Below are 17458 nucleotides of genomic sequence, written 5' to 3'. Positions count from 1 at the left end.
TGTGGCACGTCATCTCTCCCAGTAATCTCAACCCACATCTGGATTTCATCTTTCTTTGGGACCTAATCCGTGATGTTATCCACTGAAGTGCCCTGCTCATGGAACTTGAACTGTCCACTGGACTTAAGATTATATTGTTTACTGGAAAAACTTGAGCTTTTTGTAACTGCCATAAAGGGATGATTGATTACAAAGGGATGGTATACCATGCACTTTTTACAAATCCATGCAATTTGCTATCCTCGTCAAGTGTGAATTTTTTTTTTTTTCTCAGTCTTTTAGTTCCTGCATTTTATGAATGACTGTTCACAAGCAGCAATGATTTTCTACAGTAGCCTAGCAGATTGATTTATTATACTAACGTTTTTATGCCAGTGCCTGGAGCTTGTAATTAACCTGGTTATTTTAAGCTTCATTAACATACAATATTGTATCTGATGTCTTTTTATGTTTTTAGAATCGTATTTTTGGTAAATGTGTACTTAAATAAGATAACTTTGGTTTACTGTTGAAGACAATTGCTTTTATTACTTTAGTTTAAATTTGCTACTTAGATGGTGTTTTACATTGTCGTTCAGTTACTTGAATAGATTAACAATGTTATCCAATAAGTAATTTTTAATTGTCAAAAAATTTTGAACTTTTAATATTGATATACATCAAATATTTTTAAAAATTTAGCGTTTGGAGAGCCTGACTTCTGGTGTGCTTTTTTATTACCAGTGCTACTGAAACTCGGTGACAAGAAAGCATATTCAGTTGGACTTTCTCTCTCTACTCTTGTGAATCAACTTTCCAGTCTGCCAGTGCCCTACACCAAAGAACAAATGAAAGAGGATAAGCATGGCCTCTGTCTTTGCAGTAACATCTTAGTGAAATTTTCTAAGCCTTTTGTTGATGAAGTTCTCAAAAAAACAAAAATGTCCTCTGGATGTGACCGCGAGGAACTAAAGACAGAGTTGCAAAAATTGTGAGTCTACCAACTTTTATTTAAATGATTTAGGATGGTTATTTATGTGCAATTATTTTCCATTCTTGTTATGTGGGGCAAAATAACCATCTATTTAGCTATGATTGTTGTTGGGCTAAATATTACTATTCATCAATTTGAATTTGACATACCTCAGTATATTCACTTTTCTTTTGACATAAAGTTAACCTGCTGGATGTTGCCCATTAAATAATTTCAAGCCCATTACCACTTTGTGCCCCTTGGAGTGTGTTGTACTTTAGTGTAGGCTCACTTGGCTGTAATGGAAAATTTCACTTTGTTTTATGATTTATTTTTCTTTTTATTTGGAAACATTCATTTTGTCATATTTTGCATCCTCGCATTCCACCTGTTCTTAAACAAGAATAATAATATTTTTTATGTAGTTAGTGTGTAGGAGAAAAGTAGATTTGAATAGGGACAAGGGTCCTGAAAGGTATTTTCATTGACTGTTTATTGAAGTGTTTGAGTTTTATCTATACTCTTAACATCTGGGGCTTGTGAAGCTTTCATGTGTGTTCCCAAGGAGGATGTTGGTGCATAGGTCTGGGTACAGTCCAAAGGCCTTACTGTTTTTTTCAACTTAAGCACAGTTCACATTATCATATATGGAAGTGTTTGTATGCCTATGTAGACAGAGTGTTTTTAGTGAGTGGAGGCGGCAAACAGTAGTCAAGAGGGAAAAAGTCACTGACTCTTCATAAACACACCCAGCGTGTGGAGCAAAGTCACCACTGACATAAAAACACACCTACTCTAATTCATTTTAGTCGGAAATTGAAGACACACCTCTTTAAAGAACAAGGCCACAGAACTTCATTGGAACCATGGACTATCTGCCCCATTCGCAATCCTGAATTGTGGGTCTCACACTGACCCTTCAACACTGTGTTTTCTGAAGTAGGTTAGCACATTCAAATCCCACGGTATGCATCTATACTGTCTTGACCAAAAAGAGGACAAAGGAACCCCAGTAGTGACATAAAGCCTTTCTGATTGAAGAAACATCCATACAGGTTAAGGGCATACATCCTTAAAAATAATGGGGTTCAAACCTGATGGTGGAGTATCTCATTTGAACGTTTATAGTAATCATCTATAATCAGATCTTTAATTAAAGATAACTATTCCAATGTGGTTTTGGTGGAGGAAACTACTATCTGTGCAAAAATTGTCAACCCCCTGCATGAAAGATGCTCCAAGATGTTCAGAGTGTTACTGTAATAAATGTGTGTATATATATATGTATATATATATATATATGTATATATATATGTTCGATGGCATGTGTAGCTGCAGATACACATGCTGTGCACATCCCGCCATCTAGTGTTGGGCTCGGAGTGTTACAAGTTGTTTTTCTTTGAAGAAGTCTTTTCGAGTCACGAGATCGAAGGACTCCTCCCCTTTCGGCTCCATTGCGCATGGGCGTCGACTCCATCTTAGATTGTTTTCTTTCCGCCATCAGGTTCGGACGTGTTCCTCTTCGCTCCGTGTTTCGGTTCGGAAAGTTAGTAAAATCTCGGAAAAATAGACAGTATTGTACGGTATCGGGTTAGTTACAACAGATCGACACCGAATTTTGAAGAGCTCCGGTGGCCCTTCGAGGTTTTCGATTCCCCGGCGGGGCCTGGTCGGCCCGACCTTGTGCGTCTTCAAGGCTAATGGAACGGACCCCATTCCGCTTCTGCCCCGAATGTCACAACAAGTATCCTTACACAGATCAGCATCTGGTCTGTAATTTGTGTTTGTCTCCCGAACACAAAGAGGATACCTGCGAGGCCTGTCGAGCGTTTCGGTCAAGGAAAACGCTAAGAGACCGAAGAGCAAGAAGACTACAAATGGCGTCGGCGCCGGCAGGACAACAACACTTGGAAGAAGAAGAAACCTTCTCGAGGTCGATCCCGAACAGACGCCGAGAACCGTGAGTAAGACGTCACTGCCCAAAACTCACGGAAAATTCACTAAAGCCCAGGGGACGCCACCGCCAACAGGCCATGGCTTAACCCGAAAATTAGGTGACCGACCATCGGCACCGAAAAAGGGCACACATGTGTCGAAGTCATCCGACTCCGGTCGAGATACCGGCACAGAACAGACTCGACCCCGAGACACCGGGTCAGAGCAATCTCGACACCGAGAGGGCGGAACCGAAATGAGTCGGCACCGAGAGATCGGAACACCGAAAGAAAAAAAAGTGTCTTCGGAGCCGAAAAAGACGGTCGAAAAGGTTTCGATACCGAAACATCCGGCCTCTGAGCCGAAACCAAGTTCCTACACCGAGGAACAGGGCCTGTCCTCACAGATGCAAGGACACAGATTCGGACAGGAGCTAGAGGCAGGGGAGCCAGATTACACTCAAAGGAGGCTCCACATTCAGAAGGACACAGGAAAAATCAGTACTCTCCCTCCAATCCGAATTAAAAGGAAACTTGCCTTCCAAGAGAAAGACAAGCAACCACAAGCAAAGGTGGCAAAACAAATAACTCCGCCACCATCACCACAACGCTCACCACAACCATCACCGGTAGCCACTCCACCAATGATGCGGTCTCCAACTCATACAGGAATGAGTCAGGATGATCCTGACGCATGGGATCTTTATGATGCGCCTGTATCAGATAAGTCCCGACTGTTATCCAGCGAGACCGTCACCACCTGAGGACAGTACTGCCTACACACAGGTGGTGTCAAGAGCAGCCACGTTTCACAATGTCACCCTGCACGCAGAACCAATAGAAGATGACTTTCTGTTTAATACACTGTCGTCCACACATAGCCAGTACCAGAGTCTCCCTATGCTACCGGGAACGCTGAAACACTCAAAACAAGTGTTTCAGGAGCCTGTGAAAGGCAGGGACATTACTCCAAGGGTGGAGGAAAAGTACAAACCGCCACCAACAGACCCTGTGTACATCACGCAGCAATTAACACCAGACTCAGTGGTAGTAGGGGCAGCTCGCAAAAGGGCGAACCCACACACCTCAGGAGATGCACCACCACCAGACAAGGAAAGTCGCAAGTTCGACGCAGCGGGGAAAGGGGTCGCGGCACAGGCAGCCAACCAATGGCGCATTGCCAACTCACAGGCCTTGCTGGCTAGATATGATAGGGCTCATTGGGACGAAATGCAACATTTCATAGAACACCTACCCAAAGAGTTCCAAAAGAGGGCACAGCAAGTGGTGGAAGAAGGCCAGAGTATCTCTAACAATCAGATACGGTCAGCAATGGATGCAGCTGACACAGCTGCTAGGACTGTAAATACAGCAGTCACCATACGGAGACATGCATGGCTACGCACTTCAGGATTCAATCCTGAAATTCAACATGCGGTGCTGAATATGCCTTTTAACAGACAGTAGTTGTTTGGGCCGTAGGTGGACACTACTATCGAAAAACTTAAAAAGGACACAGATACGGCCAAAGCCATGGGCGCACTCTACTCCCCACAGAGCAGAGGCACATTTCATAAATCACAGTTTAGAGGGGGGTTTCGGGGACAGAGCACAGAACCCTCAACCTCACAAACAAGACCCACTTACCAGAGTCAATATCAGAGGGGAAGTTTTCGGGGACAATACAGAGGGGGACAATTCCCAAAAATAGAGGGAAGTTCCAGAGTCCCAAAACACCGCAAAATAAACATTGACTTCAGCGTCACAAATCCCCAACACATAACACCAGTGGGGGGGAGACTAACCAATTTTTACAAAAACTGGGAGGAAATAACAACAGACACGTGGGTCCTAGCCATTATCCAACATGGTTATTGCATAGAATTTCTACAATTCCCTCCAAATGTCCCACCGAAAACACACAACATGTCCAAACAACACATGGATCTATTACCACTGGAGGTCCAAGCGTTGTTGCAAAAAGATGCAATAGAGCTAGTACCAATTCATCAGAAAGGAACAGGAGTTTACTCCCTGTACTTTCTCATACCCAAAAAAGACAAAACTCTAAGACCTATCCTAGATCTCAGAACATTAAACATCTACATCAAATCAGATCACTTTCACATGGTGACACTGCAAGACGTGATCCCATTGCTCAAACAACAAGACTACATGACAACACTAGACCTCAAGGATGCGTATTTCCATATACCTATACATCCTTCCCACAGAAAGTACTTAAGGTTTGTAATCCAAGGGGTACATTACCAGTTCAAAGTGTTGCCATTCGGAATAACAACAGCACCAAGATTTTTTACAAAATGCCTGGCCGTAGTGGCAGCCCATATCAGAAGGCAGCAAATACATGTGTTCCCGTACCTAGACAATTGGTTAATCAAAACCAATATGCAAAAACGGTGTTCACAACACACAAAGTATGTCATAGAAACCCTTCACAAACTAGGTTTCTCACTCAACTACAGCAAATCACACCTACAGCCGTGTCAAATACAACAGTACTTAGGAGCAGCAATCAACACAACAAAAGGGATTGCCACTCCAAGTCAAAAGTTCCAGGTAAAATTAGTGATGAAGCTACTAGGCATGATGTCCTCATGCATAGCCATTGTCCCAAACGCAAGATTACACATGCGGCCCTTACAACAGTGCCTAGCATCACAATGGTCACAAGCACAGGGTCAACTTCAAGATCTAGTGTTGATAGACCGCCAAACATACACCTCGCTTCATTGGTGGAACACTATAAACTTAAACAGAGGACGGCCTTTTCAAGACCCAGTGCCTCAATACGTAATCACAACGGATGCTTCCATGATAGGGTGGGGAGCACACCTCAACCAACACAGCATCCAAGGACAATGGGACACTCAGCAGAGACCGCTTCATATAAATCACTTAGAACTACTATCAGTATTTCTAGCATTGAAAGCATTTCAACCTATAATAACCCACAAACACATTCTTGTCAAAACAGACAACATGACAACAATGTATTATCTGAACAAACCGGGAGGGACACACTCGACACAGTTGTGTCTCTTAGCACAAAAAATATGGCATTGGGCGATTCACAACCACATTCGCCTAATAGCGCAGTTCATACCAGGAATTCAAAACCAGTTAGCAGACAATCTCTCTCGGGATCACCAACAGATCCACGAATGGGAAATTGATCCCCAAATACTAAAGACTTACTTCCAAAGATGGGGAACACCGCAAATAGACCTATTTGCAACAAAAGAAAATGCAAAATGCCAAAACGTCGCATCCAGGTACCCACAGGCTCACTCTCAAGGCAATGCGTTATGGATGAGTTGGTCAGGGATATTTGCATACGCTTTTCCCCCTCTCCCACTCCTTCCATATCTAGTAAACAAATTGAGTCAAAACAAACTCAAACTAATACTAATAGCACCAACTTGGGCACGACAACCTTGGTACACAACACTACTAGACCTCTCACTAGTGCCTTATATCAAACTGCCAAACAGACCAGATCTGTTAACTCAACGCAAACAACAGATCAGACACCCGAATCCAACATCGCTGAATCTAGCAATTTGGCTCCTGAAATCTTAGAATTCGGACACCTAGACCTTACACAAGAATGTATGGAGATTGTAAGGAAATGCCTCCTTGGCATGGTTACTCCCTGACTTTTTGCCTTTGCTGATGCTATGTTTTGAATTGAAAGTGTGCTGAGGCCTGCTAACCAGGCCCCAGCACCAGTGTTCTTTCCCTAACCTGTACTTTTGATTCCACAAGTGGCACACCCTGGCATCCAGATAAGTCCCTTGTAACTGGTACCTCTGGTACCAAGGGCCCTGATGCCAGGGAAGGTCTCTAAGGGCTGCAGCATGTATTGTGCCACCCTACAGACCCCTCACTCAGCACAGACACACTGCTTACAAGCCTGTGTGTGCTAGTGAGAACAAAATGAGTAAGTCGACATGGCACTCCCCTCAGGGTGCCATGCCAGCCTCTCACTGCCTATGCAGTATAGGTAAGACACCCCTCTAGCAGGCCTTACAGCCCTAAGGCAGGGTGCACTATACCATAGGTGAGGGTACCAGTGCATGAGCACTGTACCCCTACAGTGTCTATGCAAAACCTTAGACATTGTAAGTGCAGGGTAGCCATAAGAGTATATGGTCTGGGAGTCTGTTTTACACGAACTCCACAGCACCATAATGGCTACACTGAAAACTGGGAAGTTTGGTATCAAACTTCTCAGCACAATAAATGCACACTGATGCCAGTGTACATTTTATTGTAAAATGCACCACAGAGGGCACCTTAGAGGTGCCCCCTGAAACTTAACCGACTATCTGTGTAGGCTGACTGGTTCCAGCAGCCTGCCACACTAGAGACATGTTGCTGGCCCCATGGGGAGAGTGCCTTTGTCACTCTGAAGCCAGTAACAAAGCCTGCACTGGGTGGAGATGCTAACACCTCCCCCAGGCAGGAGCTGTAACACCTGGCGGTGAGCCTCAAAGGCTCACCCCTTTGTCACAGCACCGCAGGACACTCCAGCTAGTGGAGTTGCCCGCCCCCTCCGGCCCCCACTTTTGGCGGCAAGGCCGGAGAAAATAATGAGAATAACAAGGAGGAGTCACTGGCCAGTCAGGACAGCCCCTAAGGTGTCCTGAGCTGAGGTGACTCTAACTTTTAGAAATCCTCCATCTTGCAGATGGAGGATTCCCCCAATAGGATTAGGGATGTGACCCCCTCCCCTTGGGAGGAGGCTCAAAGAGGGTGTACCCACCCTCAGGGCTAGTAGCCATTGGCTACTAACCCCCCAGACCTAAACACGCCCTTAAATTTAGTATTTAAGGGCTACCCTGAACCCTAGAAAATTAGATTCCTGCAACAACAAGAAGAAGGACTGCCTAGCTGAAAACCCCTGCAGAGGAAGACCAGAAGACAACAACTGCCTTGGCTCCAGAAACTCACCGGCCTGTCTCCTGCCTTCCAAGGAACTCTGCTCCAGCGACGCCTTCCAAAGGGACCAGCGACCTCTGAATCCTCTGAGGACTGCCCTGCTTCGACGACGACAAGAAACTCCCGAGGACAGCGGACCTGCTCCAAAAAGACTGCAACTTTATCCAAAGGAGCAGCTTTAAAGAACCCTGCAATCTCCCCGCAAGAAGCGTGAGACTTGCAACACTGCACCCGGCGACCCCGACTCGGCTGGTGGAGAACCAACACCTCAGGGAGGACCCCCGGACTACTCTACGACTGTGAGTACCAAAACCTGTCCCCCCTGAGCCCCCACAGCGCCGCCTGCAGAGGGAATCCCGAGGCTTCCCCTGACCGCGACTCTCTGAAACCTAAGTCCCGACGCCTGGAAAAGACCCTGCACCCGCAGCCCCCAGGACCTGAAGGACCGGACTTTCACTGCAGAAGTGACCCCCAGGAGTCCCTCTCCCTTGCCCAAGTGGAGGTTTCCCCGAGGAAGCCCCCCCTTGCCTGCCTGCAGCGCTGAAGAGATCCCTTGATCTCTCATTGACTTCCATTGCGAACCCGACGCTTGTTCTAACACTGCACCCGGCCGCCCCCGCGCCGCTGAGGGTGAAATTTCTGTGTGGGCTTGTGTCCCCCCCGGTGCCCTACAAAACCCCCCTGGTCTGCCCTCCGAAGACGCGGGTACTTACCTGCTGGCAGACTGGAACCGGGGCACCCCCTTCTCTCCATTGAAGCCTATGCGTTTTGGGCACCACTTTGAACTCTGCACCTGACCGGCCCTGAGCTGCTGGTGTGGTAACTTTGGGGTTGCTCTGAACCCCCAACGGTGGGCTACCTTGGACCAAGAACTGAACCCTGTAAGTGTCGTACTTACCTGGTAAAACTAACAAAAACTTACCTCCCCCAGGAACTGTGAAAATTGCACTAAGTGTCCACTTTCGAAATAGCTATTTGTGAATAACTTGAAAAGTATACATGCAATTGAAATGATTCAAAGTTCCTAATGTACTTACCTGCAATACCTTTCAAACAAGATATTACATGTTAAATTTGAACCTGTGGTTCTTAAAATAAACTAAGAAAATATATTTTTCTATAACAAAACCTATTGGCTGGATTTGTCTCTGAGTGTGTGTACCTCATTTATTGTCTATGTGTATGTACAACAAATGCTTAACACTACTCCTTGGATAAGCCTACTGCTCGACCACACTACCACAAAATAGAGCATTAGTATTATCTATTTTTACCACTATTTTACCTCTAAGGGGAACCCTTGGACTCTGTGCATGCTATTCCTTACTTTGAAATAGCACATACAGAGCCAACTTCCTACATTGGTGGATCAGCGGTGGGGTACAAGACTTTGCATTTGCTGGACTACTCAGCCAATACCTGATCACACGACAAATTCCAAAATTGTCATTAGAAATTGATTTTTGCAATTTGAAAAGTTTTCTAAATTCTTAAAAGACCTGCTAGGGCCTTGTGTTAGATCCTGTTTAGCATTTCTTTTAGAGTTTAAAAGTTTGTTAAAAGTTTGAATTAGAAACTAGAACTAGTTTTAGATTCTTAAAAAGTATTCCAACTTTTAGAAGCATAATGTCTAGCACAGATGTGAATGTGGTGGAACTCGACACCACACCTTACCTCCATCTACAGATGAGAGAGCTAAGGTCACTCTGTAAACTAAAGAAAATAGCAATGGGCTCCAAACCTACCAAAGTACAGCTCCAGGAGCTTTTGGCAGAGTTTGAAAAAGCCAACCCCTCTGAGGATGGCAACACAGAGGATGAAGATAGTGACTTGGAGGGAAATTCCCCCCCTCCAGTCCTACTTAGGGAGAACAGGGCTTCTCAAGCCCTGACTCCACAAATAATAGTCAGAGATGCTGGTTCCCTCACAGGAGGGACCAACAACTCTGAAATCACTGAGGATAACTCCAGTGAAGAGGACATCCAGTTAGCCAGGATGGCCAAAAGATTGGCTTTGGAAAGACAGATCCTAGCCATAGAAAGGGAAAGACAAGAGATGGGCCTAGGACCCATCAATGGTGGCAGCAACATAACTAGGGTCAGAGATTCTCCTGACATGTTGAAAATCCCCAAAGGGATTGTAACTAAATATGAAGATGGTGATGACATCACCAAATGGTTCACAGCTTTTGAGAGGGCTTGTGTAACCAGAAAAGTGAACAAATCTCACTGGGGTGCTCTCCTTTGGGAAATGTTCACAGGAAAGTGTAGGGATAGACTCCTCACACTCTCTGGAAAAGATGCATAATCTTATGACCTCATGAAGGGTACCCTGATTGAGGGCTTTGGATTCTCCACTGAGGAGTATAGGATTAGATTCAGGGGGGCTCAAAAATCCTCGAGCCAGACCTGGGTTGACTTTGTAGACTACTCAGTAAAAACACTAGATGGTTGGATTCAAGGCAGTGGTGTAAGTAATTATGATGGGCTGTACAATTTATTTGTGAAAGAACACCTGTTAAGTAATTGTTTCAATGACAAACTGCATCAGCATCTGGTAGACCTAGGACCAATTTCTCCCCAAGAATTGGGAAAGAAGGCGGACCATTGGGTCAAGACAAGGGTGTCCAAAACTTCCACAGGGGGTGACCAAAAGAAAGGGGTCACAAAACCTCCCCAGGGGAAAGGTGGTGAGACAGCCAAAAATAAAAATAGTAAAGAGTCTCCTACAGGCCCCCAAAAACCTGCACAGGAGGGTGGGCCCAGAGCCTCTTCACAAAACAATCCTGGGTACAAGGGTAAAAACTTTGATCCCAAAAAGGCCTGGTGTCGTAGCTGTAATCAGCCTGGACACCAAACTGGAGACACGGCCTGTCCCAAGAAAGGTTCCACTCCAAACTCCAATCCAGGTAACACTGGAATGGCTAGTCTCCAAGTGGGATCAACAGTGTGCCCAGAGCAAATCAGGGTCCACACTGAAGCTACTCTAGTCTCTGAGGGTGGGGTGGATTTAGCCACACTAGCTGCCTGGCCGCCTAACATGCAAAAATACAGGCAGCAGCTCTTTATTAATGGGACAAGTGTAGAGGGCCTGAGGGATACAGGTGCCAGTGTCACCATGGTGACCGAGAAACTGGTTTCCCCTGGCCAATACCTGACTGGAAAAACCTATACAGTCACCAACGCTGACAATCAGACTAAAGCACATCCCATGGCAATGGTAACTTTAGAATGGGGAGGGGTCAATGGCCTGAAACAGGTGGTGGTCTCCTCAAACATCCCAGTAGACTGTCTGCTTGGAAATGACCTGGAGTCCTCAGCATGGGCTGAGGTAGAACTAAAAACCCATGCACCCATGCAGCCATGCTGGGTATCCCTGAACTGGTGTGTGTAAAAACAAGAGCACAATGCAAGGCACAGGGTGAAAAAGTAGAGCTGGAGTCTGGAAAAATGGCCCAGCCTACCAAGAGAAAAGGAAAGTCAGTTGGGAAACCAACTGCAACACAGTCAGAAAAAGAGAACCTCTCTTCTCAGGAAGAAGTTCTGCCCTCTGAGGGAACTGAGCCTTTGGAGCTTGAACCTTATCAGGTTGAGCTCTTAGGCCCAGGGGGACCCTCAAGGGAACAGCTGTGTAAGGGACAAGAAACCTGTCCCTCTCTTGAAGGCCTTAGGCAGCAAGCTGCTGAAGAGTCCAAGGGCAAGAAACATGGAACACATAGGGTCTATTGGGAAGATGGACTCCTGTACACTGAGGCCAGAGACCCCAAACCTGGTGCCACTAGGAGAGTGGTAGTGCCTCAGTCGTTCAGAGAGTTTATTCTGACCTTAGCCCATGATATTCCCCTTGCTGGGCATTTGGGACAAACCAAGACGTGGGAGAGGTTAGTCAACCACTTCTACTGGCCCAATATGTCCCACAAGGTTAAGGAGTTTTGCCTCTCCTGCCCCACCTGTCAAGCCAGTGGTAAGACAGGTGGGCATCCAAAGGCCCCCCTCATTCCACTTCCAGTGGTGGGGGTCCCCTTTGAAAGAGTGGGTGTGGACATAGTTGGTCCACTAGAACCTCCCACAGCCTCAGGAAATATGTATATCCTAGTAGTAGTGGATCAAGCTACTAGGTATCCTGAAGCTATTCCCCTTAGGTCGACTACTGCCCCTGCAGTAGCCAAGGCCCTCATTGGTATCTTTACCAGAGTGGGTTTCCCTAAGGAGGTGGTGTCTGACAGAGGTACCAACTTCATGTCAGCATACCTAAAACACATGTGGAATGAGTGTGGGGTGACTTACAAATTCACTACACCATACCATCCACAAACTAATGGCTTAGTTGAGAGATTCAACAAGACATTAAAAGGCATGATCATGGGGCTCCCAGAAAAGCTCAAAAGGAGATGGGATGTCCTCTTGCCATGTCTGCTTTTCGCTTACAGAGAGGTGCCACAGAAGGGAGTAGGATTCTCACCCTTTGAACTTCTGTTTGGCCACCCTGTAAGGGGACCACTTGCTCTTGTTAAAGAAGGCTGGGAGAGACCTCTTCATGAGCCTAAACAGGACATAGTGGACTATGTACTTGGCCTTCGCTCTAGAATGGCAGAGTACATGGAAAAGGCAAGCAAAAACCTTGAGGCCAGCCAACAGCTCCAGAAGTTTTGGTATGACCAAAAGGTTGCAATGGTTGAGTTCCAACCAGGGCAGAAAGTCTGGGTTCTGGAGCCTGTGGCTCCCAGGGCACTTCAAGACAAATGGAGTGGCCCTTACCCAGTGCTAGAAAGGAAGAGTCAGGTCACCTACCTGGTGGACCTGGGCACAAGCAGGAGCCCCAAGAGGGTGATCCATGTGAACCGCCTTAAGCGCTTCCATGACAGGGCTGATGTAAATCTGTTGATGGTAACAGATGAGGATCAGGAGGCAGAGAGTGATCCTCTCCCTGATCTTCTGTCATCAGACCCAAAAGATGGCTCAGTAGATGGAGTGATCTACTCAGACACCCTCTCTGGCCAACAGCAAGCTGATTGTAGGAGAGTCCTACAACAGTTTCCTGAACTCTTCTCCCTAACCCCTGGTCAGACACACCTGTGTACCCATGATGTGGACACAGGAGACAGCATGCCTGTCAAAAACAAAATTTTTAGACAGTCTGACCATGTTAAGGAAAGCATCAAGGTGGAAGTCCACAAGATGCTGGAATTGGGAGTAATTGAGCGCTCTGACAGCCCCTGGGCTAGCCCAGTGGTCTTAGTCCCCAAACCTCACACCAAAGATGGAAAGAAAGAGATGAGGTTTTGTGTGGACTACAGAGGGCTCAACTCTGTCACCAAGACAGACGCCCATCCAATTCCTAGAGCTGATGAGCTCATAGACAAATTAGGTGCTGCCAAATTCTTAAGTACCTTTGACTTGACAGCAGGGTACTGGCAAATAAAAATGCCACCTGGAGCAAAAGAGAAAACAGCATTCTCCACACCTGATGGGCATTATCAGTTTACTGTTATGCCCTTTGGTTTAAAGAATGCCCCTGCCACCTTCCAAAGGTTGGTGAATCAAGTCCTTGCTGGTTTGGAGTCCTTTAGCACAGCTTATCTTGATGATATTGCTGTCTTTAGCTCCACCTGGCAGGATCACCTGGTCCACCTGAAGAAGGTTTTGAAGGCTCTGCAATCTGCAGGCCTCTCTATCAAGGCATCCAAATGCCAGATAGGGCAGGGAACTGTGGTTTACTTGGGCCACCTTGTAGGTGGAGGCCAAGTTCAGCCACTCCAACCCAAGATCCAGACTATTCTGGACTGGGTAGCTCCAAAAACCCAGACTCAAGTCAGGGCATTCCTTGGCTTGACTGGGTATTACAGGAGGTTTGTGAAGGGATATGGATCCATTGTGACAGCCCTCACTGAACTCACCTCCAAGAAAATGCCCAAGAAAGTGAACTGGACTGTGGAATGCCAACAGGCCTTTGACACCCTGAAACAAGCAATGTGCTCAGCACCAGTTCTAAAAGCTCCAGATTATTCTAAGCAGTTCATTGTGCAGACAGATGCCTCTGAACATGGGATAGGGGCAGTTTTGTCCCAAACAAATGATGATGGCCTTGACCAGCCTGTTGCTTTCATTAGCAGGAGGTTACTCCCCAGGGAGCAGCGTTGGAGTGCCATTGAGAGGGAGGCCTTTGCTGTGGGTTGGTCCCTGAAGAAGCAGAGACCATACCTCTTTGGGACTCACTTCCTAGTTCAAACCGACCACAGACCTCTCAAATGGCTGATGCAAATGAAAGGTGAAAATCCAAAACTGTTGAGGTGGTCCATCTCCCTACAGGGAATGGACTTTATAGTGGAACACAGACCTGGGACTGCCCATGCCAATGCAGATGGCCTTTCCAGGTTCTTCCACTTAGGAAATGAAGACTCTCTTGGGAAAGGTTAGTCTCATCCTCTTTCGTTTGGGGGGGGGGGTTGTGTAAGGAAATGCCTCCTTGGCATGGTTACCCCCTGACTTTTTGCCTTTGCTGATGCTATGTTTTGAATTGAAAGTGTGCTGAGGCCTGCTAACCAGGCCCCAGCACCAGTGTTCTTTCCCTAACCTGTACTTTTGATTCCACAATTGGCACACCCTGGCATCCAGATAAGTCCCTTGTAACTGGTACCTCTGGTACCAAGGGCCCTGATGCCAGGGAAGGTCTCTAAGGGCTGCAGCATGTATTGTGCCACCCTAGAGACCCCTCACTCAGCACATACACACTGCTTACAAGCCTGTGTGTGCTAGTGAGAACAAAATGAGTAAGTCGACATGGCACTCCCCTCAGGGTGCCATGCCAGCCTCTCACTGCCTATGCAGTATAGGTAAGACACCCCTCTAGCATGCCTTACAGCCCTAAGGCAGGGTGCACTATACCATAGGTGAGGGTACCAGTGCATGAGCACTGTACCCCTACAGTGTCTATGCAAAACCTTAGACATTGTAAGTGCAGGGTAGCCATAAGAGTATATGGTCTGGGAGTCTGTTTTACATGAACTCCACAGCACCATAATGGCTACACTGAAAACTGGGAAGTTTGGTATCAAACTTCTCAGCACAATAAATGCACACTGATGCCAGTGTACATTTTATTGTAAAATGCACCACAGAGGGCACCTTAGAGGTGCCCCCTGAAACTTAACCGACTATCTGTGTAGGCTGACTGGTTCCAGCAGCCTGCCACACTAGAGACATGTTGCTGGCCCCATGGGGAGAGTGCCTTTGTCACTCTGAGGCCAGTAACAAAGCCTGCACTGGGTGGAGATGCTAACACCTCCCCCAGGCAGGAGCTGTAACACCTGGCGGTGAGCCTCAAAGGCTCACCCCTTTGTCACAGCACCGCAGGACACTCCAGCTAGTGGAGTTGCCCGCCCCCTCCGGCCCCGGCCCCCACTTTTGGCGGCAAGGCCGGAGAAAATAATGAGAATAACAAGGAGGAGTCACTGGCCAGTCAGGACAGCCCCTAAGGTGTCCTGAGCTGAGGTGACTCTAACTTTTAGAAATCCTCCATCTTGCAGATGGAGGATTCCCCGAATAGGATTAGGGATGTGACCCCCTCCCCTTGGGAGGAGGCTCAAAGAGGGTGTACCCACCCTCAGGGCTAGTAGCCATTGGCTACTAACCCCCCAGACCTAAACACGCCCTTAAATTTAGTATTTAAGGGCTACCCTGAACCCTAGAAAATTAGATTCCTGCAACAACAAGAAGGACTGCCTAGCTGAAAACCCCTGCAGAGGAAGACCAGAAGACAACAACTGCCTTGGCTCCAGAAACTCACCGGCCTGTCTCCTGCCTTCCAAGGAACTCTGCTCCAGCGACGCCTTCCAAAGGGACCAGCGACCTCTGAATCCTCTGAGGACTGCCCTGCTTCGACGACGACAAGAAACTCCCGAGGACAGCGGACCTGCTCCAAAAAGACTGCAACTTTATCCAAAGGAGCAGCTTTAAAGAACCCTGCAATCTCCCCGCAAGAAGCGTGAGACTTGCAACACTGCACCCGGCGACCCCGACTCGGCTGGTGGAGAACCAACACCTCAGGGAGGACCCCCGGACTACTCTACGACTGTGAGTACCAAAACCTGTCCCCCCTGAGCCCCCACAGCGCCGCCTGCAGAGGGAATCCCGAGGCTTCCCCTGACCGCGACTCTCTGAAACCCAAGTCCCGACGCCTGGAAAAGACCCTGCACCAGCAGCCCCCAGGACCTGAAGGACCGGACTTTCACTGCAGAAGTGACCCCCAGGAGTCCCTCTCCCTTGCCCAAGTGGAGGTTTCCCCGAGGAAGCCCCCCCTTGCCTGCCTACAGCGCTGAAGAGATCCCTTGATCTCTCATTGACTTCCATTGCGAACCCGACGCTTGTTCTAACACTGCACCCGGCCGCCCCCGCGCCGCTGAGGGTGAAATTTCTGTGTGGGCTTGTGTCCCCCCCCGGTGCCCTACAAAACCCCCCTGGTCTGCCCTCCGAAGACGCGGGTACTTACCTGCTGGCAGACTGGAACCGGGGCACCCCCTTCTCTCCATTGAAGCCTATGCTTTTTGGGCACCACTTTGAACTCTGCACCTGACCGGCCCTGAGCTGCTGGTGTGGTAACTTTGGGGTTGCTCTGAACCCCCAACGGTGGGCTACCTTGGACCAAGAACTGAACCCTGTAAGTGTCGTACTTACCTGGTAAAACTAACAAAAACTTACCTCCCCCAGGAACTGTGAAAATTGCACTAAGTGTCCACTTTCGAAATAGCTATTTGTGAATAACTTGAAAAGTATACATGCAATTGAAATGATTCAAAGTTCCTAATGTACTTACCTGCAATACCTTTCAAACAAGATATTACATGTTAAATTTGAACCTGTGGTTCTTAAAATAAACTAAGAAAATATATTTTTCTATAACAAAACCTATTGGCTGGATTTGTCTCTGAGTGTGTGTACCTCATTTATTGTCTATGTGTATGTACAACAAATGCTTAACACTACTCCTTGGATAAGCCTACTGCTCGACCACACTACCACAAAATAGAGCATTAGTATTATCTATTTTTACCACTATTTTACCTCTAAGGGGAACCCTTGGACTCTGTGCATGCTATTCCTTACTTTGAAATAGCACATACAGAGCCAACTTCCTACAGAGATCATAAAACAAGCTAGAAAACCAACCACAAGACATTGCTACGCAAATAAGTGGAAAAGATTTGTTTATTACTGCCATAATAATCAAATTCAACCATTACACGCATCTGCTAAAAACATCGTAAGCTACCTACTACACTTACAAAAGTCAAAGTTAGCTTTTTCATCCATTAAAATACATCTCACTGCAATTTCAGCTTATCTGCAAATTACGCACTCAACTTCATTATTCAGAATCCCAGTCATAAAAGCATTTATGGAGGGTCTGAAAATAATTATCCCACCAAGAACACCACCAGTTTCTGTTTCCTGGGAACCTCAACATTGTATTAACACGACTCATGGGTCCACCTTTTGAACCCATGCACTCATGTGAGATTCAATACTTAACATGGAAAGTAGCATTTCTAATAGCTATCACATCTCTCAGAAGAGTAAGTGAAATACAAGCCTTTACCATACAAGAA

The 17458-nt window shown here is 46.8% G+C and overlaps 1 protein-coding gene across 2 annotated transcripts in view; it reads left to right on the top strand.

Annotated features, from left to right (window-relative positions):
• The window catches only part of GLMN (glomulin, FKBP associated protein), a 318240-nt gene that overhangs the window by 89391 nt on the left and 211391 nt on the right, over nucleotides 1-17458 (top strand). For both annotated transcript variants that reach the window (XM_069232351.1, XM_069232352.1), the window contains one exon: nucleotides 724-970. In XM_069232351.1, the coding sequence (XP_069088452.1) occupies nucleotides 724-970 (247 nt within the window). The remainder of the gene's footprint in view (nucleotides 1-723; nucleotides 971-17458) is intronic.

This window comes from Pleurodeles waltl, chromosome 4_2 (genome assembly GCF_031143425.1).
Source record: "Pleurodeles waltl isolate 20211129_DDA chromosome 4_2, aPleWal1.hap1.20221129, whole genome shotgun sequence".
Taxonomy (NCBI): Eukaryota; Metazoa; Chordata; class Amphibia; order Caudata; family Salamandridae; genus Pleurodeles; species Pleurodeles waltl.
Note: the sequence above shows the minus strand (reverse complement) of the source record. Positions and strands in the feature narration are given on the sequence as shown.